At 44.0% G+C, this 23,688-nt stretch overlaps 2 protein-coding genes across 2 annotated transcripts in view; one reads left to right on the top strand and one right to left on the bottom strand.

Annotated features, from left to right (window-relative positions):
* Positions 1–17,181, top strand: part of FAM184B (family with sequence similarity 184 member B) — an 89,099-nt gene extending 71,918 nt beyond the window's left edge. The window contains exons 12-18 of the mRNA XM_019526621.1: positions 2,029–2,141; positions 4,007–4,191; positions 8,087–8,233; positions 9,698–9,815; positions 10,286–10,390; positions 12,017–12,219; positions 16,426–17,181. Of these exons, the coding sequence (XP_019382166.1) occupies positions 2,029–2,141; positions 4,007–4,191; positions 8,087–8,233; positions 9,698–9,815; positions 10,286–10,390; positions 12,017–12,219; positions 16,426–16,516 (962 nt within the window). The 3' untranslated portion in view covers positions 16,517–17,181. The remainder of the gene's footprint in view (positions 1–2,028; positions 2,142–4,006; positions 4,192–8,086; positions 8,234–9,697; positions 9,816–10,285; positions 10,391–12,016; positions 12,220–16,425) is intronic.
* Positions 17,182–20,532: 3,351 nt separating this feature from the next.
* Positions 20,533–23,688, bottom strand: part of MED28 (mediator complex subunit 28) — a 9,396-nt gene continuing 6,240 nt past the window's right edge. Inside the window, exons 3-4 of the mRNA XM_019525822.1 lie at positions 22,182–22,294; positions 20,533–20,910 (exon numbers count right to left, since the gene is read on the bottom strand). Coding sequence (XP_019381367.1) covers positions 20,713–20,910; positions 22,182–22,294 — 311 coding nt within the window. The 3' untranslated portion in view covers positions 20,533–20,712. The remainder of the gene's footprint in view (positions 20,911–22,181; positions 22,295–23,688) is intronic.

Below are 23,688 nucleotides of genomic sequence, written 5' to 3'. Positions count from 1 at the left end.
GGGGCTCTTTCGCCTGGAAAAGCACAGGTTCAGGGGTGATCTGGTGGCCACCTATAAGTTTATCAGGGGTGACCACCAGTATCTGGGGGAACGTTTGTTCACCAGAGCACCCCAAGGGTTGATGAGGTCGAACAGTCATAAACTACTACAAGACTGTTTCAGGCTGGACATAAGGAAGAATTTCTTTACTGTCTGAGCCCCCGAGGTCTGGAACAGCCTGCCATTGGAGGTGGTTCAAGTACCTACATTGAACGCCTTCAAGAGCAAATTGGATGCTTATCTTGCTGGGATCCTATGACCCCAGCTGACTTTCCTACCCTTTGGGTTGGAGGCTGGACTCGATGATCTTCCGAGATCCCTTCCAGCCTTAATGTCTATGAAATCTATGTCTAGGTCCACCTGGACAACCTAGAATTCACCCCTTTTTTCAGGGATTTTGGCTCTGGGGAGAGTTACCAGTTCCCTACTGGTAGAGGGATTGGCCTCCAGGTGCTCTGTTGGCACCTGTTGGTGCCTTGAGCCCGTGCTGTTCCTTCTGGCTTTTCAGACTGGGCTGGCAGCGCTGCATCACTTCCAGCTGTGGGGAGAGGTTTCGGCTTCATCACCAGTTTTTTCCCTTTCTCTAATCCCTGGGTTCCACTTTTGGGCATCCTTTAAGCCTAGAGCCTTTGGGTGCCAGACCAACTGGCAGCATGCCTTTTGGCCACAGGGTGCCAACCAGCTTGCCCCCAGCTCATCTATGAGGATGACTGTGCAGCAGTAAGTGGATGGGGGGCCTGTCACATTGCACGTTAGATCCCAGTGCACCTTTAGTTTCATGTGTAAAGGGAGCCTTAGAGATGTCCCATGTTGTGTTTACATTAAGAACGATCAGCTTTGGGTCAAGTGTATCAGTTTGGCAATATTAGTTAATTGCTCCCTTAATCCGATTTACAATAATTTGTTAAAACTAAAGATCTCCAAAAGGCTCAAATCCAGATAACACATTTCATGCTGGCATATGTAGTCTGTCAGCAACACCTCAGGACAAAGGGACTTAACTTGGCTCTACTTTCTGAAAATAGCCCATAGCCCTTAGACTCCTGGCAGGCTGTCAGAGCAGCCCACCTTTCAGAAAATCTTGGATGCTCTGATTTACATTTTAGACTTTTTTTGTAATGATTTTAATCTCAACCAGTTCTAACTGGTGTGATTTACATGGTGCTGTGGCACAGAAGAGTGGGGTTATTTTCCCCTCTGTCTGACCAGGAAGTGGAATACCAAGGCCAGAATATATGGACTCAGAAAATATAATGACATGTTTTAGATGAATGCTTCCTGTATTTCAAGGGTATAGTCATTGATTTACACATCTGGTTGACTTTGTTTTGGTATAGTATACCCAGAGGTATCTCTTACTGTTCCTCTTGATATCAAGTAGAACAAAGAACAGGCCTGATTCTGTCCACTAATAAGTGCCTTTGGTTTTTGAGTTGAGTTAGCTGGCCAGGTGTCAGAGAGTTTAACAACATTTACTATTTAAGTTCATGGGAAGGATTCTGTGCTTTGCCTCCTGATAAAAATGTTTGTGACATTCAGAGAGAAAGGCATGTTACCTCATGTCCTGCTACCAGTACGCCTCCTATGGGAAGGTACTCAAGAGAATTTGTATAGGGCTGTTTGAAACAGCTGTTTGGATCCTTTACACTCTTTTGTGCACCTCCAGTGCCCCAATTGATTTTACGGACAGAACAGACCACTGTGTGTGTCCGGTCTGACTCTCTGCGTTACAAAGGCCATAGAATGTCACCATTTAATCCATTTATCAAGTCTTTGTTGTTGCTTTACTATTGGCAGGAGAGTTTTATAGAATATGTGGGGTATTTCCCTCTTTTCCTATTGATTTAGTGGACTAAATGATTGCAAAATTGAGCACCAAGGAAAAAATTGGTACGTTATTGTCTCCCTGCTCCTTGGGATTTATTGTTTTTTCCTTGCATTACCCTGTTACCTTCTTCACACCTTGATATGTGGTTTTGTTGTGGCTAGAATCTCTGAGGATGGATCTTTCTGAGCAACAGGAGTCCTGTGCCAGTCACAGAAAACAAATAGAAGACCTACAGATGGAGCTGAAGAATGTATGGTCCCTAAAGCAGCACCAGGCAAGCTTCCTAGTCTTACTTTGTTAACATTCAGTAGTACTACTAGATGGTAAAAATTCTGGTTTAGTTTTTACATAAGGTGCTCCCTGTATAGAAGCAGAAGGGGTTTCCTTCCCTATAACCAAGGACCTGTGTGGTTGTGCTTTTATATACTATGGAAAACTTGTAATCAGGGGCTGTCTTCTAGTCAGGGTTTGATATTGTAGAGAGCTCCATATTGTTGCAGTGCTTTTCCTTATTTCTTCTTGTATACAGTGGGTCTAAAGTGTTCAAGTTTGGGTACCTAAAATAAGTAGCAGAAGTTGAGCACTCTAGAGCCCCACTCATTTCAATTAGAGATGCTGGGCACCAGCATCTCTAAAAATCAGGCCAGATACTGTTCGTTATTGGTGGGTGCCTAAACATGAATCAAGTACCTAACTTCAAGTATTGAAGTTTGAAAATGTTGGCCTCTGTGTACGTGTATATATGCATGTGTATGTAAATGCACTATGTGGCCTGCATGGGTGTGTGCACATGCATGTGCATATATGCTTTGGAACCCAAAGACTTGATAAGCAATTATAACATCTCATTCCAAGTTATAACAATTCGTTCCCAGTTTTGTTCTGTTGCTTGCATTCATGCAGTGCAGGTTTCCTGCACTTTGAAACAAAACCTAGTCACTGCACTTTTTTTACTGGAAATATTTCCAATATCTTTCTAAATTTTTTGGTTGTTTTGGCTCTTGTCTCTGGTGGGCTTATTTTATTTCTGTTATTTAGGTAGGAACAGAGAAAAGTTTCAGATATGAAAATTATGTTAATAACATCTATGTGTTATATTATAATCTTTGTATTTCTTGTTTGTCATCATTAGGTTGTCCATCACAGTAACCAATCCCAATCCTGTGATAACTGCAAGTGGAAAAAAAAATTGGCAATTTTTTTCCAATTAAAATGACATAAGCATAGTCAATTTGACATGAGGCCAGGAAGGAATTGTGTTACAGGTGTCAGGATTTTTTTCCACTTTCCTCAGAAGCATTAGGTTTTGCCTAGAGCCAAAGCTGGAGAATTTGACTGGGGTGTGCTGATACTTGTGCTGTAGCTAAAACTTGAATTTTCCTGGCTAGAGTGTCTTGCTCCTTTATTCACAGTCAGACCAATTGCCACATTTAGGATCAGGAAATATCTTTACTCTGTGATCAGACTGGTATTGCTTTCCTCTGTAGTGGAGGAAGATAGTTCTGTTCCTTGAATCTCTCAAGTCTATCTTAACAAACTACTCCCTGTTCCTGCAGCAGTAGGACATTGACAGTGGTCTCATCCCCTAGTTTTACCTGTAGCAAGTTAGTAAGTTCTTGTTATTTTAGAGCATTGTGTCTAGTAGTTGTGGGAGAGGATTACTTGTACAGTTTTATGAATAGGTTAGCAAATGCTTGCATAGGACGGTTTAAATAGGGATGAATTTGTCTTGAGCACGGGGTTGAACTAGATGACCTCCTGAAGTCCCTTCCAGCCCTACTTTTCTATGATTCTATGAGAATCTTTGTCATATTTGTTGAATTGTTTCTGCTGAAAAATGTAGGGATAAGTCAAACTGTTTTGTTTTAAAAATTTCAAAATAAAGTTTTTTTGATTTTTCATTTTGAAAGGATGCTTTGTTTTGAAATTTAGACTTAGTTTTCTTAAACAAATGAAATCTTCTGATATTTGTCTCATTGGCAAAACTAAAATAGAATTGTTCCAGGTCAACCCAGAAGTTTTGTTCCAAGTCAAGTTTCAAGCCAGAGAACCAAAAATCTACTCTATGCACAGCTCTGTGGATAGCTTCTTAACATTTAACCAGAGGATAAATAATGCTAATTTGCACCTTTTCCTTAGGAAGGAAATAGCCAGAACCAGATCAAATCTCTTAACGATGACCTGGAGAAATGTCAGAATGAGATTTCCGGGCTCAAGAAAGAGAATTCACTTTTAAAAGACACCATGGAGTTGCTCAGTGCACAGGTGGACCTACAGAAGCAGGAGGCTGCCCAGCTTCAGGACAGGGAGAAGCAACACAGAAGGTCTGCCTTAAATTATTGCTTTTCTGAGATGCTTCCTAGAGGACTAATGCTAACATTACTAGCACTCCAAGCACTGTGGGACTTTGTCCCTCCTAAAGAGACTTATGCTGTACATTGTGAGCTTTTCAAAAGCACCATTTCCTTTCTGGCAACTCTTTATGCTTTGGCTAGAATTCCCCTTCCTCCCCAGCCATACTAGAAATATTGGAATCACTGTTCCATCACATATGTGTCCCACAGAAGTGTATGCGCTAGGGCCATTCAGGAGTAACCCAAAGAAAGGCACTGAATCTGTTGTTCATTTGAAGGAAAATTGTTAAGGCCAAACCCCCCAAAACTTAACCCTTCTCTGAGCAAGATGTGAATTGTAAATGTCTCTGAAAACAAGCCTCAGCATTCCAAAATGAGGCAGAAAAGAAATCTCCACTTCTTGGCTTGTAACCAGCTGAATATTGGCCATAGAAGGGTTGCTTTTTAATGATACTTGATGTGAACCCTGTATAACCCCAGATCTGTACAGAGGGGGGAGCTGTTGGCATTTTGCCCAGAGTAGGTAATCTGCCTCCAGGAGCACAAGCAAGCCAACCTGTGACTTGAAGATGCTTGATTATGGAATAAAGAGTGGTCTGCATTCCCCCAGCATAGCCACAACTTTATTTGTGCTTTATATAACCCATATGTGCTCCAGTGGAGCATTAAGGGCTGCTGTAAATGCTAGCAGTCTCCTCACCTGTGCACACAGGGAACACAGGAGTAATCTCTTATACCTGAGCATGATGCTGGGAATGTTGGGATCTTTGTAAAATGGGAGGAATATAAGCATCACTCTGTGTGGAAAGTTAGAAGGACTCAGAGTTACATGAGCATGTTCTTAAGTGCTTCCACACTGATAAAAGATTGTGTGTGTAATCCCCTTAATTTGTATGCATAAAAGGATCTGTGGGTATCATATCCAGGGGTACCACCTTTGAAAGCCTGTTCAGTATAGTTTAGAAGCAAGAACTTGAATCGCTTTGGCCATGCACAGATGTGATGTTTGGAATGCTCCAGGTACTTTTGGAGTGCTCCAGACCATGAGGGTATAGATGAGCATGGCCAAAGAAGCACTTAAAAAACGGCTTAAGTACATCAGGATTAATCCGCAAAGTATGAGGAACATATTGGAATCACTTCCTTTTGAAGCACTTCCTGAAACAGATGTTTGTTCCAGCAGTTCTCCAGCATCCATAATGCTCCACTCTCCCTCTACCATCACTTGAAGAGGAGGTGGGGGAAGCAGGGAGGGCTGCCAGTGAGCACTCTTCTATGCACTCAGGTGTCCTTGGGAACCTCCAGAGACTGGAGATTGAGAGATGAAGAGTTTTGTGCTCTCCAATCTCCTGGCTGGAGCATAATGTCACTGAATGCCTTTTTGGCTATTTCGAATCACTCTGGGAATCCTCCTGTATGTCTGCACTGTGCTGAAGTGCACTAAATTTGAAGTGCTCCACAATGATTCCACAGTCAGGTGGTTTGGGAACTGGCTAAGAGGTCGAACCCAGAGAGTGTTAGTAGACAGGTCTGTATTGTCTTGGCAGGAGGTGGCCAGTGGTAGATTCATAGATTTATAGATTGTTAGGAGTTGGAAGGCATTTCACAAGATCATCGGGTCCAGCCCCCCTGCACTAAGCAGGAAAACTAGGTGATGTCCTATAGAGCTGTGTGAAATTTCACTGGCTGTTTTGTTTGTGCTGTATTCCACCTCCCACCACCAGGCTGAGCTCCGTGGGGCTGTGGGAAGCCAATTGCAGTGCTAGGGAACTCAGCTGGGCTGAGTTCCTTTCCCCAGCCTGATCGTAGTGCTGGGGAAGAACTTAGCCTGGCTGAGTTCTGCAGCCCGATCACAGCACTGCGGAGGGGAGCTCTGCCGGGCTGAGCTTCCCAGCCAAATCACAGCATTGCGGAGGGGAACTCAGCTGGGAAGTTCCCGTCCTGGGGAGTTCCCTTCCCAGGCCCAGTCAAAACGTGGAAACACTGTCAAAACAGTGAAACTATTTTGACAAAACAGAATGGAACAGTGCTTTTGAAATGAAACAAAACTCGAATGGAATGCTGTTCCTTCGAAACGGATGTGGAAGCGGAACGCTGCTGTTTCACACAGCCCTAGTGTCCTGCAGGGTTTGGTTCTTGGCCCCATGCTGTTCAACATCTTTATCAATGATTTAAATGAAGATGTGGAAAGCACCCTGGCCCTGTTTGCCAGGGTCCCCATCCAACACCTCACAGAGCCCGCCTTCCCACCCTGCAGGACAGCCAACCCAGCATGGCCCCATTAAGGTGAAGGGGGCAGGGAGAAGGGTTCATTTCTCCTTCCATCCCTTTACTGCAGCTGGGATCTGTGAGCTCCAGGGCCCACTACTGCAGCCCCCTCCCCTCTGCTTCCTGGCAGACAGGCTGACCCTCGGCTGCCATGGGGGGAGAGAGGAAGGAGGGAAGAATTAACCCTCTCCCCACCCACTTTGCCTTAACGGGGCCATGCCAGCCAGAGTCTCTACTAGGGCTGGTCCCTGCTCTGGCTAGAGAGCAGAGGCGTGGGGCCGGAGCAGAGAGCCCAGCCCAGAGAGCATGCTGGGATGCTGGGGGAGTCTGGTTTATCTTAAACTAGAAGAGGGTCTGGGACAGACATTGCATAAACCACTTTGAGCCAAATCTGTTAAGTCTGGTACTACATTCAACCAGTTTTATCTCAAACCAGTTTGGGCCATTTTGAAACTGGATTATGTGCACTGAATGTCTGTTCTGTTACAGGTTTAAACCAATTTCTGATCACTTAAAACCAGGTTATGTGTAATGTCTGTCCCTAATCTCAGTCTCTCCACACAAGAGTGATGCTTAGAGAGTTCTCATTATCCCCAAAATCTCAAAGCATTCAGCAAGCTTGACAACTATGGGCCAAAATTAGGTGGGGGGAACCAAATTATGAGCCAGAATTACCTTTATCAGGTAAAATGATGTAGGGAGTAGTCAAAAGAGCAAGAGTGAATGAGTCAAGTAGTCACTGATCCTAAAACCAGTGATTTCATGTCAGTTCCTTGCCAGATCCCAGAATGTGTTTAGGTCAGGGGAAGAGTATTATAAAACTAAGTTGTATGACCTTTGCTTTGTGTGCATGTGTCAACTTTGATAGAATTCATTTAAAGTTACTGACTTACCCTTATATTTTACTCAATGGTTGTTTCTCATTTGGAAGCTTAGAGTAATGATGACTGTTGTGGCTTTCAGTCACGTTTGGCTTCAGAAAACAATAATACAGTGTTATGGATCACTGTAAAATATGACCTTATAATTAGCTGTGTCTTCCAGATGGCAACACTTGGAAGTATAGTGTGCAAGTTAGTCACACCCAAAAGGCTCCTTTACAGCCTTTGTGACATTTACAGTATTAATCTAGATGTTAAACCAAGTGTAAGGCCATGGTCAGCTTAAATACAGTATTAAAGAGCTTCATTTTAAAATTTCAGGCATCTTACAATACAGGGTGTCAAAATTTACTGTTGCTTGTGGTTTCTTCTGCAGCCACAGTGCTGGGAGCAGCATATAGCTTGAGACCTCTCTTTGAAAAAAAAACACAATAGGGCTGATGCTTAGAATCCTCCAGTCCAAAGAGCGAAGGATCATTCCCTTCTCCCAGAATAGCTTGCTGCACCCATTCACTGGAAATCCCATTCAGCTAGATTCAATTTTCAGTTCCAGCCTACGCTTCATAGGAGTGGGTTCTGGCCAAGGGCTGCACTGATTTAACTACCTCCCCAGTCACTTTGAATAGTAGTACCTTAGTAGTATTTATCTATCACTAACTCAGTAATGAAAGTTAAAGCACCTGAGACTTAAGTAATGTTTTAATACCATTTGAAAGGCTGCTGGAAGATGACCTCAAAGGCAAGCATAAAAAAGAACTGGATGTCTTGAAACAAGATCATTGCAAGGAAATCCAGAACATGGTGTCTGATTTCAGCAGTGCTCAGGCCCATCTCCAAGCAAAGAATGTTTCGCTAGAAACAGAGTAAGTCATTTAAATAATCTACTGGAAGGATAGTACACCTATTTTGGTGATAAATATTTCTTTAAATTATTATTTTTGTTACAATATATTTTAATTACTAGAATAATAATGTGTTGCATAACTGTTCTCCATGTAACTAAAAAGATGCATAGAAAAACTCATAACACATACATATTGATCAGTGTAAAGCTATAGATATTATGTTATGTATAAAAAGATAATATCTGTATGGTAAATTTCATTGTGCACTATTGTATTAATGTACTTCTTTATTTTTACTAACTGTAAAATCATTTTCCTCATCAGATAATCCCAGAAATCTTAATCCTGCATTTGTACATGTGCTTAACTTTACTGGTACAAGTAGTCCTCTTGTAGTTAAACATATTTGTATGCGTTTTCAGGGGAGAGACCATAGCGTGAAAAGGCATGGTCAAGTGGTTAGGTTCAGGGGCCTAAGTCATTGCAGTTCTGGATCACTGTAAGATACTAGAATGAGTCTTTGACATAGTGCCTTAGTTATGCCACTTTACAGTGAGAAATAATATACCTTTATAAAACACAATAAGATCTTTAAATAAAAGTTTATTAATTACTAATGATCTTAGTTAAAAAGGCACCTATCTGAAGCAATAGGTGTCCTTGACGTAAGTACAAGAACAGCCCAGATAACTGTTATCTAAGCCCACAAGAGCCAACAACACTTGACTCCTAGAACCCAAAGAATTTCTCATCCCCGATCAACTTCAACCTCCATCAAATCCCACTGTTTATAAAAGCCCAAGCAAATGGATACGTCTCGTAACATGTCCTGGAAAGCAACAGCTCTGGGCTACTTCAGTTCAATGTGGGAAGTAGGTTTCAAAGCTGAGAGTCCTACAGAGAACCCTGTGTCTCAAGTGCTTCCCCTCTCTAGTCAACTGCATTCACGTATCACATCCGTGGCAGCTTGACCCCAAGAAAGAGGGACAACTGCAGGTGGGAAGGTCACAAGTCATTTGCCCATTTCTTATATTTTCTCTGAATGCTGAAGCTGGAGAGGTCTTCTCTCTCCTAAAAATGTTCAGGTAAAGCAAAAGAATACATAACCTACAGTCTACAGGATGCTTCTCTGGATTACAACTCAATCTCATAAAATTTTAGCTCATGGCTTCATTCATGCATGGAGATCTTTTGGCACAAACTCTGGTTCATGCACAGTCTTGTTTACAATAGTTTGTATGATGGGCTGGACCCACCCAGTAGATAGAGGATATTGTGTGTATAAATAACATGGGCACTAGCTTTACCATATCACCCTTTTTAAATGACAGTTTTGACAAAAGATGCCTGAATTATTTTCGTGTATGTTAAGCAAGGAATCCATGATGGGACAGAGCGAGAGAAACCTAAGCTAAACTCTTATGCCTTGAAAGAGTTTTCTTGACTTAGATTTAAGTGTTTGCATTTTTTTACTTGGCACAGACTTAAAGAATTAGAGGAAAAGTCAAGAAAACGGGAGTCCAGGCAAGAAGATATGCAACTTATAAGTTGCTTGCAAGATAAATTAAGTGAGAGGGAGGAGATTATCAGACACCTGATGGTGAGTTTTCCTTGGCACGTATATATCATAATGTGTGTGCTGATTTTCAGAACTTGATTGAACCAGCCCTTAATTAATCCAGCATAATATTACTGGCAAATTTGTTCATACAGTATTTTGATTACACTCCAGCCCATTTTTACAATACCTTTTCAGAGGAATGAGGCCACTTATTTGATGCTCCTAGCCTAGGGCATTAATGAATTGAAGCATGAAGAGAAAAATGTTGTTTCTTTACTGTATATGTTATCCTGCTAGCGTGAATCTGCTTAAAAATATTGAAAGAACACTTTCCATCTTTCAGTAGAACCTCTTCATATGCCAAGACCCAGCATTTAATCTGTACTCATGCTTAACCATTTTGATTTATATAGCAAGGCTCTATCCACATTTCACACACCTTTTCAGGCAGTTGTTTTCTCACTACTCTGAATACTATGTGATGGGCACACATAATTTATTCCCTTCAGGAAGGAAGAAAATTTCATCATTCACTTTTACCCACCACTGAAGTTTACCGGAATAGATCCTTTTCTTTCAATCCTAGTCCTGGATGTTTAACTCCTTCCATGAAGGTAAGACAAGTAGTTCAATTAAAACTGGAAATCATGTTTTACTGTCACTAGGATATTGAGAGATGATGGATAAGGTGAACATACAATGTGTAAATGAACAGAGATTACGCTTAATTTTTATTTTTGAGAAGTTCAGCCAGTTTATCCTATGATTAAAAGTAATGGTACTGCTGGTTTTCAGTAAAAGTGTAATATTTCATCCTGTAAACTAACCCAAAACTGGCAGATGAGGATAGTATCAGTTCAAAATATGTGTATTTATGTAGGTATAAGATAGGCTGCTCACAAATATGTATATGACCTTTTGCAGGAGTAAGAATAATTTCTTGCATAGACCTAAGAGCTGGCCAATTTATATCACTTAATGCAGACAGATAAGCTAAGTAAAAAATCCTTGTCTGGGCTGCATAGCATGTATTCTCAGTCTCCTTAGGCTTTGCAGCACTTCCATATTTAGCTGCTGGCGTGGCCAGAAGTAAGAGATGTTGGCGGAGGACAGAAGAGCAAGACCTAGAGGACAGGGACATTTTATCTTCATGAGGCTGCTTCTGCCACCAGAACTTCTCTTAACAGACAGCATCCACAACAGGGAGGCTGCTAGAGCATGTTCACATCCACACAGCTCCTTGGCAGCTTTGTGCATCCCTATGGCAGCTGGCAGTAGGGTGATCTCTATAGCTGCGCTGTTGTAGCAATAGTGGTAGAGCTCCTTATTGAAAACATGAGATATTTTAGCAAAAGGTATTTTCTGCTGGCATTGCTATAGCACTTCCCCTAATGATGGAGCTTAAACTGGAAGATGCCCTCTTCTGTCAGCACAACTGAGCTCAAATTTAGGGAAGGGGAGAGGTGTGGGGCACAGCTATGTTGGGTAGGCAGAGTACAATCTTTTATTCTGCCTTGATGTAACTATGCTGGCAAAGTTTTTTAGTGTAGCCCATACCTGCATATTGATTAGGAATCTATCTGCAGGAGCATGGAGCTAAGTTAACTCATACAGAGGTCAGTGTCCTTGTGACTTGACTGCTGCTATCTGAGCCAGCTTGTTTAGAGCCAGCTAAAGTATCTATATACCATCCTGCAGTTGATAGTGCAAACATACTCTAACCCAACATGTTATTTAGTCAAAACAGACTACATGGCAGTTATCCTGGCTCTAGACCAGGAGTGACTGCAAACAAATGGTTGTGTGTACTGAGGATTGCCAGTAGGACCTGTAGCAAAAGCAAGGCTCTATGCCAAACCGTGTGTGCACCTGGCAGAGCTGCAGGAGGCATCCCCAGTTAGTGCAATCAGATCTGGGGATCTCTGTCAGATATGTGATGCTATTGCAACTTTAAAGTTAAGTAAACTCACTGCTTGCATTTGACACCTCTGCTTTGACCCAGGGCCCTACAGCAGTTCTAGCTAAACCTGCAAGAATGACTTCATTTTAAATGTTATAGACAGAATTTGCTGTGGCCACATATTTTAGGAACTCCCTCTTTGTATGCCCAGAATAGAATCAACACTCACCAATATCATGGAATTTGCCCAATACTTTCTTCCAATAAGCCCATTATCTAGAACTTGTATCATCCACGTGGAAGAAGAAAGGGTTAATTTATCTTCTCATAATAAAAACAGAAGAAGAAACTGGATGATGTGCCCAGCCGTGTTGTCAGTGTGCCGAATTTAGCCTCCTACGCAAAGAGCTTTCTGAGTTGTGACTTGAGATCAAAGAGGAGTTCTCCTCAAATAACAAAATCTACAAGCCTAGACCAGAGTCCCAGCTGCATCAGGGCCTGCTATCAGTCAACACAGTCCTCGGACTCTAGCACAGCCACAAGGTAAACAATAAACATACATATTTTAGTGGCTTGAAGGTTATGATTTCATATTCAGAGTTCTTCAGGCACTGAAAAATGTGCCAAAGCCAAAAACATTGGCTCCGATTCTGCAGTAAAGTCTGTATTTCCAAACACTTGCCCTCACCTTGAGCTCATTGCAGGATATCAGCCATTGTTTCTGCCTGGAAGGGCTTATGACTGCAGTTCAACATGGCACAAGCAATGGTCATAAAAGACTGAATGAATGTAAATAAAATCATGTTGTTATTCATTAAGACTCAACTTCTCTTATATGGCTGCCAGCAACAGGTGAGGTCTGGCTTCAGTGAGGCAGACTGGCCTCAAGGCCAGAATTAGCTGAATAATTACAAGTGCATTTTATTTATTTTCCCATATTTAGCAAAAGTGTATTTTTAGGAGAGACCTGACTGAGGCTAGGAGGGTAATTTGGCAAATGAATATGGAGATCTCAAAATGCTGATCTGGCAGATGCTCAGTTCTCCTCTGATACTGCCTGTATTAGGACTTTATTCCTGTCTGTGAACATTAAAACTGTCTGGCCTAGCACTCATTTTTTTCTGAAAAGTTAAAATTTAATGTCATTTTTAGATGTATGTGTTTTCTAAATGTTACTTAAACTAATAACACAATCATATCTGTGTAAGCAGTAGACATTTAGGTCTGCCTAGAGATTACCATCTATATTTATTTATTGATTAGTTAATTTATATAGAATCATAGAAAATGTGGGTTGAAAGGGACCTCAAGAGGTCATCTAATCCAACCCCCTGCTCAAAGGATGACCATCCCCAACTACATCATCCTAACCAGGGTTTTGTTGAGCTGGGTCTTAAAAACTTCCAAGGATGGAGATTCCCCCACCTCTCTAGGTAAGCTGTTTCAGTGCTTCACCACTGTCCTAATGAGAGAGTTTTTCCTAAGATCGAGCCTAAACTCCCCTTGCTGTAACTTGAAACCATTGCTCCTTGTTCTGTCATCTGTCACCACTGAGAACAGTCCAGCTCCATCCTCTTGGGAACCCCCCTTCAGGTAGTTGAAGGCTGCTATCACCTCCCCCCTCAGTCTTCTCTTCTCCAGACTAAATAAGTCTAGTTCCCTCAGCCTCTCCTCATAAGCAGGGATTCTGGTTTTCTCCGATTAAAAATTGCAAATTTTCTGATTAAAAACCCAAAATCCATGATGAAAATTAAAGGTCCCCCACAGCTCCCTGCCGCAGAGCCATGCTTGGAGCTGTGCGGTTGGCAGCAGCAGCACAGCGCAGGATGGTGGTAGGGATGGCTGCGTGCTGCCCCGCCACCACCACACTGCCGCTGCCGCCTGGCCGCACAGCTCTGGGCATGGCTCCATGGTGGCAACAGGAGGTTTTGTAGGCAGCGCCTGTCACCACTGGCACAGCCCTTCAGGTAAGTGGCAGTGGCTGCCGTATGTGAGCCCCCACTCCCCCCTCGCCACCATCCCTCACCGTGGCTGCAGAGCTGGCCACAGAGCTGTGCTCCAGCCGCATGCAAGCCTTCCTGTCCCTCCCCTGGGCAGGCAGCCAGGCGGCATGTGCGCTACCCGCTCACGGCGGGCACCTCCACACTGTGCCCCACATTGCTTGCCAGCAAAGCCCCCCACAGAGGGACACCCCTGCCCTCAACCCATGGCTCTGCTCCCAGCTGCGATATGCTGCCTGGGGCCGGCAGCATGCCCCACTCTCTCTGCCCCCAACCATCTTCCCCAGCCCTGCCTCACAGCCCCCAAGCCCCACTTACCTCTAGGATCCAGGGGTGAAGGACGAGTCTGAGCCTGAGCCCAGCGTTGGCTGCCTCAGATGCTCAGGCCCTGCCCTCCCCCACTCTACCTCCCCCTCCAGGCAGGGCTGGGGTTTTCCCACCCTTTCTGCAATTGGCTCTTGCAGGCTGGGGCTGTGCCAGCCTGCAAGAGCTCTTTGCAAAAGCAGAGAATCTGCGGATTTCTCTGCTAAAAAGGAAAATCCGCATTTTCTCCGTTTTTCTGTGGGAAATGGAAAACCCGGAGCCCTGCTCATAAGTCATGTGCTCCAGCCCCCAAACTATTTTTGTTGTCATCCGCTGAACTCTCTCCAATACTTCCACAACCTTTCTGTAGTGGGGGGCCCAAAACTGGACACAGTACTCCAGGTGTAGCTTCACCAGTGTCAAATAGAGGGGAAGAATCACTTCAATATGCTGGCAGTGCTCCTACTAATGCAACCCAGTATGCCTTTAGCCTTTTTTGCAACACTGTTAACCTATATTCAGCTTATTGTCCACTGTAACCCCCAGGTCTTTTTCTGCAGAGCTACTGCTTAGCCAGTTGGTACCATGCCTCTAGCAGTGCATGGGATTGTTCCGTCCTAAGTGCAGGACTTTGCACTTGTCCTTATTGAACCTCATGAGATTTTTTTTGGCCCAATCCTCCAATTTGTCTAGGTCACTCTGAATCCTAGCCCTACGCTCCAGCATACGTGTACTCTCCCAGCTTGGTGTCATCTGTGAACTTGCTGAGGATGCAATCCATCCCAACTTCCAGCTCCTTAATGAAGATATTGTATAAAACCAGCCCCAGGACCAAACCCTGGGGCACTCCACTTCATCCTGGCTGCCAACTAGACATTGAGCCATTGACTATTACCCTCTGCTGATCTAAACAGTTTTTTATCCACCTTATAGTCCATTCATCCAGCCCATAGTTGCTTGCAAGAATGCTGTGGGAGACTATATGAAAAGCCTTGCTAAAGTCAAGGTAGATCACATGCACTGATTTCCCTACATCCACAGAGCCAGTCATCTCATCATAGAAGGCAATCAGGCTGGTCAGGCATGATCTGCCCTTGATGAATCCACAAGTGGTTAACAGTGGATTCCTTGAGGACCTGCTCCATAATTTTTCCAGGGACTGAGGTGAGGCTGACTGGTCCATAATTCCCTGGATCTTCCTTTTTCCCTTTCTTAAAGATGGGCACTAGATTTGCCCTTTCCCAATCATCCTGGACCTATTTTTATAGAATTAAATATGAAAACAGCTCCACCTTACCAACTCTCACTTACCTGCATCACTAACAAGAACAAATGAAAATACATTAGTACCATATTTCACAGTGTACAGATCAACACAATGTATAGGTCAACCTTGGTTTAAAAGTTAGGAAAATTAGGATTTTCATAGGCACAGTGTGTAAGTCGGAGCTGGGCTTGGTGCTTGGCTGGCACAGCCCCATCCCCTGCGAGCAGCACTGCCTGGGCTGCACCAGCCAAGCACCAAGCCCGGCGCTGTTCACTGAGAGCAGTGCTGCTGAGCACCAAGCCCAGCCCCATCCCTTGTGAATGGCATTGGGCTCAGAGCTCAGCACTGCCGCTCACAGCAGACAGGGCTGGGCTCAATGTTTGGCTGGTGCAGCCGCATCCCCTGTGAGCCTGGCGCTGCTTGCAGGGGTTGGGGCCACACCAGCCAAGCACCCAGCCTTGCCCCGTCCCCTGTGGGTAGCACATCCCCAGCTGAGCACTGAGCTCAGCCCTGTCCCTGTCCCCTGTGAGTGGTGCTGGGCTCAGCACTTGGCTTGGGACACACCACATGCAGAGGATGGGAATGGAGCTGGGCTTGGTACTCAGCTAACATGGCCCCATCCCCTGCAGAGGGGATGCGCTTTCAGAGTATGGGGCTGTGCCAACCGAGTGCCGAGCCCAGCCCTGTCTGCTGTGAGCGGTACAGTTGACAGGGCTGGCTCAGCACTTAGTAGTGTCACTTGCAGCCGACAGGGCAGGCTCAGCTGGTGTGGCCCTATACCCTGAGTGGTGCTGGTGCGGCCCAGGCAGCACTGCTCGCAGGGGATGGGGCTGCACCAGCCAAGCCCTAAGCCCAGCCCTGTCTGGGCTCAGTGCTTGGCTGGCGTGGCCCACTGGCATGACAGTGCCGCTCGGCTGGTGACCTGCACTGCCTGGGCTATGCCAAGCCCAGCGCCATTTGCAGGGGAAGGTGGTACAGTGTATAAGTTGAGGTTGGATTTTCAGGGGCCAAAATTGGGCTTCACTGATCATTTGAGGGCTGTAGTTGGCATCTTCTTGCCTCTTCTGACTCATGTAAGAACAACTCCTCCCATGCCATGCCAAGTTCTTATGGAAAAAGAAATGTGGATTAAGTATTGGTAAGAATTCAAAGAATACTGCCATTTATCTTTTTGTACAGGAAACAAGACAATGAAGCATCAAAATTTATAGATGACAAGAAACAAGACCCTCGGCATCAGGAATGGTTTACTAAATACTTCTCATTTTAAAAAACAACCATTTCCATAGTACTCCAAATTATGAGATCAGATGATTTCACTCTTGAGAAATGTTTGCCCAGTAAACTGATCTGAAAAATATATCTGTGTAATTTGCACAGACCTTCGTAGGAATTTACTGTTTTTGACTATGGGATTATACACATGGGTCTCAGATATACATGTGATAATAAATAACTCCCGAAACATGGGAGTTGGACGAAAGATTATAGGTAAGTATACAGTCAATCCAGTACCCATGTTAAACAGAAAGTCTTCCATATCAAGGTAAGAATGTATCTCTTGTGCAGCTACTTTTGAGTACTGAATTTGTTTCTTGGTGCCTCATGGCCCTGTTGGTTTGGCTCCTTTTTAAAAGAACACCTTATAACTTTACAGAATTTTTCAGTATAGTCACACTTGGTTTCATATTTATTATCTCCTCTACCCATTTTCTCCCTTTCTTGGGCTGCTAAATCATATCAATGTATTTGAATGCTATTTTTAGAGAGTGTTTGTTTAATCTGGTAGTTTTTGTTAAATTTTATATTGCATAGTGGCATACCTCCTGGGATGGTGTATGTGTAAAAGGGAACTTAGGACTAGTGGCCAGATTCTGTTGCACCTAGTACAAATCTAAGTGGAATTTGGTGCCTAAGTATGATTTTATTCAACCTGGTTCATAGTTTCATAGTTAGTAGGGTTGGAAGGGACCTGAGCAGATCATCAAGTCTGACCCCCTGCCATGGCAGGAAAGAGTACTGGGGTCAAACGACCCCAGCAAGGTGATTGTCTCGCATCCTCTTAAAGACCCCCAGGGTAGGAGCCAGCACCACTTCTCTTGCAGGTTGGTTCCAGATCGTAGCCACCCTAACAGTGAAGTAGCGCCTCCTGATGTCTAATCTGAATTTACCCTCTGCCAGCTTGTGACCATTATTTCTAGTCACTCTTGGTAGTGGTCAGGGGAACAGGGACTCCCCCAGTGCCTGCTGGTCCCCTCTGACTAGTTTGTAACAGGCCACTAGATCCCCCCTCAGCCTTCTCTTGTGGAGGCTGAACAAGTTCAGGTCCTGTAGCCTCTCCTTGTAGGGCCTGCCCTGCTGCCCCCTGATCATGTGAGTGGCCCTCCTTTGGACCCTCTCCATGTTGTCCACATCCCTCTTGAAGTGCAGCGCCCAGAACTGGCTGCAGTACTCCAGCTGCGGCCCGACCAGTGCTGCACAGAGGGAGAGGATCACCTCCCTGGACCTGCTCGAGATGCATGACAGGGTAAGGCTGGCCTTCCTGACTGCATCCCCACACTGCCGGCCCATGTTCATCTTAGCATCAATGACGACTCCAAGATCCTTTTCTGCCTCTGCACTGATGAGAAGGGAGTTCCCCAGCCTGTAGGTATGGTGCTGGTTCTTCCTCCCTAGGTGTGTCACCTTGCACTTGTCAGTGTTGAATCCCATCCTATTCTTGTCTGCTCACCCCTGTAACCTGTCTAGGTCCAATTGTAACCTATTCCTTCCTTCTAGCATGCCCACTTCCCCCCACATCTTAGTGTCGTCAGCCAATTTGAACTGGGTGCTTTTTACCCCCTCATCCAAGTCACTGATGAAGATGTTGAACAGTGCGGGCCCGAGGACCAAGCTCTGCAGAACCCCACTGCCCACACCTCTCCAGGTCAACAACAACCCATCCACTACCACTCTCTGGGTGCAGCCCTCCAGCCAGTTCAAGTACCTGAAAATTCACTAGTGCATCTACTTTTGTAAAATATTGTCATACCCTTAAAACTGAGTCTCAAAAACAGTGAGGAGGACATTACTTGGTTTTCAGGGATTTGAGCAGGGTGGAGTAGAATTGCACTTATGCACCCAAGGTGTAGAACAGAATCTGGCCTTAGATTATTCAGATACTTAGAGTCAGGAAATTGCTTTTGTATAGTCTGACCATTACCAGATACTATTCATGTAGTTTTCAATAAACATATTTAAAGATCACTCTGGTAGACTCCGCATAAAATTCAACTTTGATCATTGAAACTTGCTTATAGACCAAATGTTCCTGTTTTTATACTATTTATATTGTATAGAACTTTGAAAAATACCGCACAATTCATAGTTTCAAATCTGTGATCATTATGCATGCACACATTCCATTGGTGTATTTTCTTTCTGCTCATCTAAGCAGAGAGGAGGAGCAAATTCTCAAGACCTCACACTGCTTTCTTAAGCATGGTTGTTTTTAACTGATTGTCAGGAAAGATGATTTTGAAGGAAGGCTTACATAAATAAATGTATCTTAAAGTATGCCATCCCTAAAGTTGTCATGGCTTTGTCTGCTCATAATCTCAAGAATCAGAGAATTCTAGAGCTGAAAGTCTTACTACTGAGATGATCAGCACCTAAGTCTTGCATTGTCCATCACTGTCAACCCACTGATTTTTGGGGACAAGTAGTTTAGTTCTGAAAGGGACTCTAAGATATCATTTTGGAATAGTTTGTTAGTTAATGAAGAAAATTACATGAAATCTATTTACTACATGTATAACCATGATCAAGGTAATCAAGTGACATGCAGGAAGTAATACCGAGAAGGATCTCTATATACAAGTGATAACCTAAACACTTTGTCATGCCTATGTCTCACTTAGAGGAGGGTCTTTGATGGAAAAGGTAGGTGAATAATTATGAATATTTTAATTTTGCCTTTACACAATATGCAAAATTATATTCTCCATTGTAATATTCTCCATCAGTCATAGGTTTCCTATGCAAATTATTTATCTGCTACTACTTGGATATATTGTGGCATTATAGCTATGATGCTCCATCGACTATGCAAAAAGCAGAACTTATTCAGTAAAAACTTTTAGTGTCCAACTATAAAGTTGGGAGGGAGTTTTAGCTAAATTTCTGGCACAAAATACCCTTTTCCAAGCAAGCCTGAAGTTAATGCACATCAATGTTAAGGCATTCCAGTTAAAGATACTTTGATGAGGAAAGTAACAAGGGGAGCTCCCAGGTCATCACCCACTTCCTTTTAATTATAGCTTCAGGAGAAAAACAAGCAGTCAACAGAAAAAAAAAAGTGCCAGGGATTACACTTCTGGAGGAGAGAGAGGTTAGGAAACACTAACTATAGCTGCATCTTTTTCTATTAGGATGGTCTTCCCAGAGTTGAAAAGGATCAGTTGCTAGGTCGTTAACCAGATGGGTCAACTGGTCTATCTCGTCTTTTTTGGCCATGTCTACACAAAGAAAAGAAATTTAAATGTCTCAAAAATAGAGGCGCACTGATATATTGGTCCAATATTAGATCGGTACTGATATAAAAAAAAAATTGCTGTATTGGATATCAGCCAGATGGGGCCAATAATTTGGCCAGTAAAGGCCCATGCCCACAGCACAGCATGGAGCAGAGCCAGCAGTGTGGAGAGCTGCCTCCAGTTGGTAAGTTGGAAGCAGAGGGGGGTGTGGGAGGGGGGCAGATCAAGGCCCCCACAGTGAGGGAGGGATGGGGTAGGGGCAGGTGCTGCCCAGGAGGGCAGGGGCATGGGATGGAGGCAAGGCTCATGGAGAGGAGGCCATTCCTGCCACTGTTTGCACCCCAGTAGGGTGTGGGGGGTGTGCCCCCCCAGTTCTGGGGGGAGGGGGCAGCCCAGTCCCCACCAAGAAGAGTCCCACACAGTGCTGGCTCTAGCCCCTGCCCTGTCCACCCCATGCAGATCCGGGGGGCACCCCCACCCCCATGCTCCCCCAGGGTGCAAGCAGTGGTGAATGCTGCTCCCACCCTTGACAGCTGTGCCTCCATCCCAAGCCCCCATCCTCCTGGGCAGCACCTGCCCCCTCCCTCCCTCCCTCCCAAATAGGACAGGACAGGACAGGACTCAGCAGCCAGACTGCAAGTGCATCAGAAGCAAGTCAGTGGCTGCAGGAATCAGTAGGTAAGAAAGCAGCAATAGGGACCAAGCCACAATAGCACATGGATAAGACATTTAAGGAGTTTCTGTTCAGTTTGAATGTAGAACCAGTCCATGGTTTGTGGAAAGGATTAAATTTATTTTACACTTACTTCTTTGTCCCACTGTCACAATGGAACAAATACTATTTATATTTATAATATAAAATACATTATGCATGTATCAAATAAAAAAAAACGATCAATACCATTTTGCTTTAAGTTAAAATACTGCTCAAAGACTCTGACATTTTCCTTAATCATGTCTGTTTCATGGGTGCAGGAATATTAGCAGAAGCTTGTTCCAGGTAGGCTAATGGTCCTTGAGGCATTTCTGCAGGCTTTTTGTGTTGCACATTGATGTCTTCTAGAACCTGTTGCCAGTGACGCAGTTTACCCAAATGCTTCTGAATTAGTGCTTCTTTCCTCTGTAATTCATTCCTCAATTCTGATACATCCTACAGGTGATAAAATATATTAGTAAATTACAAAGATCTTCATTGCACAAATTGTGTATTAAAACAAAACCCTAGTGGAATGCCTGATGATGACGATGACAACGCGAGTGTCACCACACACACATGTTGGAAGCATAAAGGCCAGAAAGCCAGCAACAGGTACAATGGTCATCAATAAGACCTTGGGTGCCTGAAGGAGGGCTGTAAGGACATCTGTAGATACCTAATAGTAGAATGCCTAATAAAACCCTTACGTTTTGGACAGTTCCCAGACTAAACACAGAAATGCTTAATAGATGGGAAAGTACATGTTAGCTATTTCCATTCAACCTCCTGCTAGAGTATCAGTTTCTTTCCCATTCACCAATAAAATGATTTCTGAGAAATTAGAAAGGGAAACAAAACCCTTTGTGCATTATCCAGATTTAACTGTTCCTTCACAGAAAAATTTATAAATGGGTTTTGATCTGTTATAATTTTCTATGTCTAGAATCTAATTTTTGGAGGGTTGTCTTAAATTCACATCCCCCCCATATCACAGCAGTGCTGTCATCAGCAAGGGGGCAGGCAGCAAGGGAATCAAGTGGCCTGACACCTACCCCTTGCCACATGTCCTCTCAGCTACCTGCTCCCCACCCCACCCCCTTCCAGTGTCTGCATGGACTCCTCCCACCTGCCCCCAGGCCCCCTTGCTTCCCCTTTCCCTACACCCCTGACACTTACCCCTCCCTACTGTGCCCGCACGCACAAGAACCTGCCCCCCCCCCCAACTTGCCACCCTGTGCTACAGCCCCACCCACACATAGGCTCCCCTGCTGCAGGGATCAAAGTCTGCAGGGAAAGGGAAGGGGCATGGCATCAGCTGTGGCTCCAACTCCAACCCTGTCCTTGGAACTGCAGCCTCCTTCCCTCTGGCTTGTACTCAAATCTGAGACAAGGAGCTTGCCTCCCTCCTCTCCCCCTCCCACGTTGAATGGAGAAAAAACTCTTGAACTGAGTAAACATCTTTAGATTCTAGGCTCTTCGGAGAAGAATCCTGTTCGGTGGTACATATTTGTAATGCTACACTTTTTATGAACCTTTTTATATAGTGGCAAGACAATGTTGTATTTCTAAACTGGCTTTGGGGACAAATTACAAAAATCTACTCTGGCTGTGGATGGGGAGATTAAACATTCTGTTAGTACTGGTTTCTTCTGTACTATCACAAAACAAAACATGCTTTGTTAAGTTGCAGCTGAAATAAACAGATCAAGACAGTAACTTCCTACCTCCTTAATAACTTGCTCTGGTTTCTGAACTGAGAGCTGCAGTCTTTTTTGTAGAAAAAAGCATTCAGTTTGTCTTGCAACATCCAGAAATTTCTGGATACATTGATCAACACCTAAAATACAGAAATAAAATAATCCGGAGAGAAACTGAACAGATTAATTACAACAAGAGACAAAAATCAGTCACTAGACAAAAGAAAGTGTAAAAATGGCCTAGGTTCCCACATTTGAAAATGTATTTGGCTCAATCCCATTTTCCAAAAATATTCCATAAACTTTTAGTAGCACAAACAGATGCAACTTGAAGGTGTTAAATCAGGGGTTTTCAACCTTTTTTAGTTTAAGTACCCCCAGAAGCTGGATGCCGAACAGGGGGTGGGGGGCTGAGGCGGGCAGTGCATGGCTGGCCACGGAGCAGAGAGGTGAGGACTGCAGGCGGGGACAGCACACCGTCACCTCCCAGGAGTCGGGCCAGGGCAGGGAAGCTCACTGGGCTGGTGTGTGGCCGGGGCGGCTGCCCCATGCAAGCTTCCCCACCCCGCAGAGGGGCACCACTGCCCTGTTCCTGGGAGGCGGCGGCACTCCATCCCTGCCTGCCCACAAGTACCCCCTAGGACTGGTCCCAGTACTCCCAGGAGTACACATACCCCCAGTTGACAACCCCCCATGTCAAATAATGGAAAGTAAATAATAAAATCAAACACATCTATAGACTGCACTCAACACATTACTTAGAACTTTTGGAATAGCTGCTTTCAAATCAACTTTATAGAATATGGAAGAGAATGTGTTTGTTTCCAGTTTCACTGTAAAGGTTTTATCTACATTTTTCTGATGACAACAGGCCATAAAAACCCAATATACCCTAACCCCCGCTGTGAGTCCACACTGCAAATATGTGAAAACCTTGGGTAAATTTCTAACTAGCAAAGTTAACATATAGAATCTTTTAGATTCTACATCCAGAATGATATTCCTTATGAAATTAAATGAACTTCAGAACATGAGTGAAATACAAACCAATTTTCTTCATTCCTGGATAACTTAATATCCGAAACTAAAACTGGAAGGTAAAGTTTTCAAGAAATGACATCACTTTTGAAAAGAAAACTTCAGCTCTAAAGCCAGCAAGCACTTACCCTGAAGTCTCTCATTTTCAACGAAACCTATATTCCTAAATCACTTTTAAAAAAACTGCTTCCTGGCTCCTTTTCCATTATAATAAACAGGACTCTAAAATTAGACCTTAGCAGCTACTACCCTTAGAAGAGTGCGTGAGCAAAACAATACACCAGGGTTTTTTCTCCATAATATCACATTTCCTGTGGTTGTCGTTGGCAATTCCTCAGTTTGACGATGGTCTCTAATAAGTCTGGAAATCTGGCAGCAGGGAGTGGTGCCATCATTCCTGCTGCCAGATTTCTGGTCCACTGGCCAGATAACAGACATGGTGCTATGGGCTAGACCTGTCCCGCAGGCCAAGCACCTGCTATACACAATTCTCCCC

The sequence above is a fragment of the Gavialis gangeticus genome, unplaced genomic scaffold (assembly GCF_001723915.1).
Source record: "Gavialis gangeticus isolate Ggan-Ray unplaced genomic scaffold, GavGan_comp1, whole genome shotgun sequence".
Classification (NCBI taxonomy): domain Eukaryota; kingdom Metazoa; phylum Chordata; order Crocodylia; family Gavialidae; genus Gavialis; species Gavialis gangeticus.
This window is presented reverse-complemented; position numbering and strand designations above follow the sequence as displayed.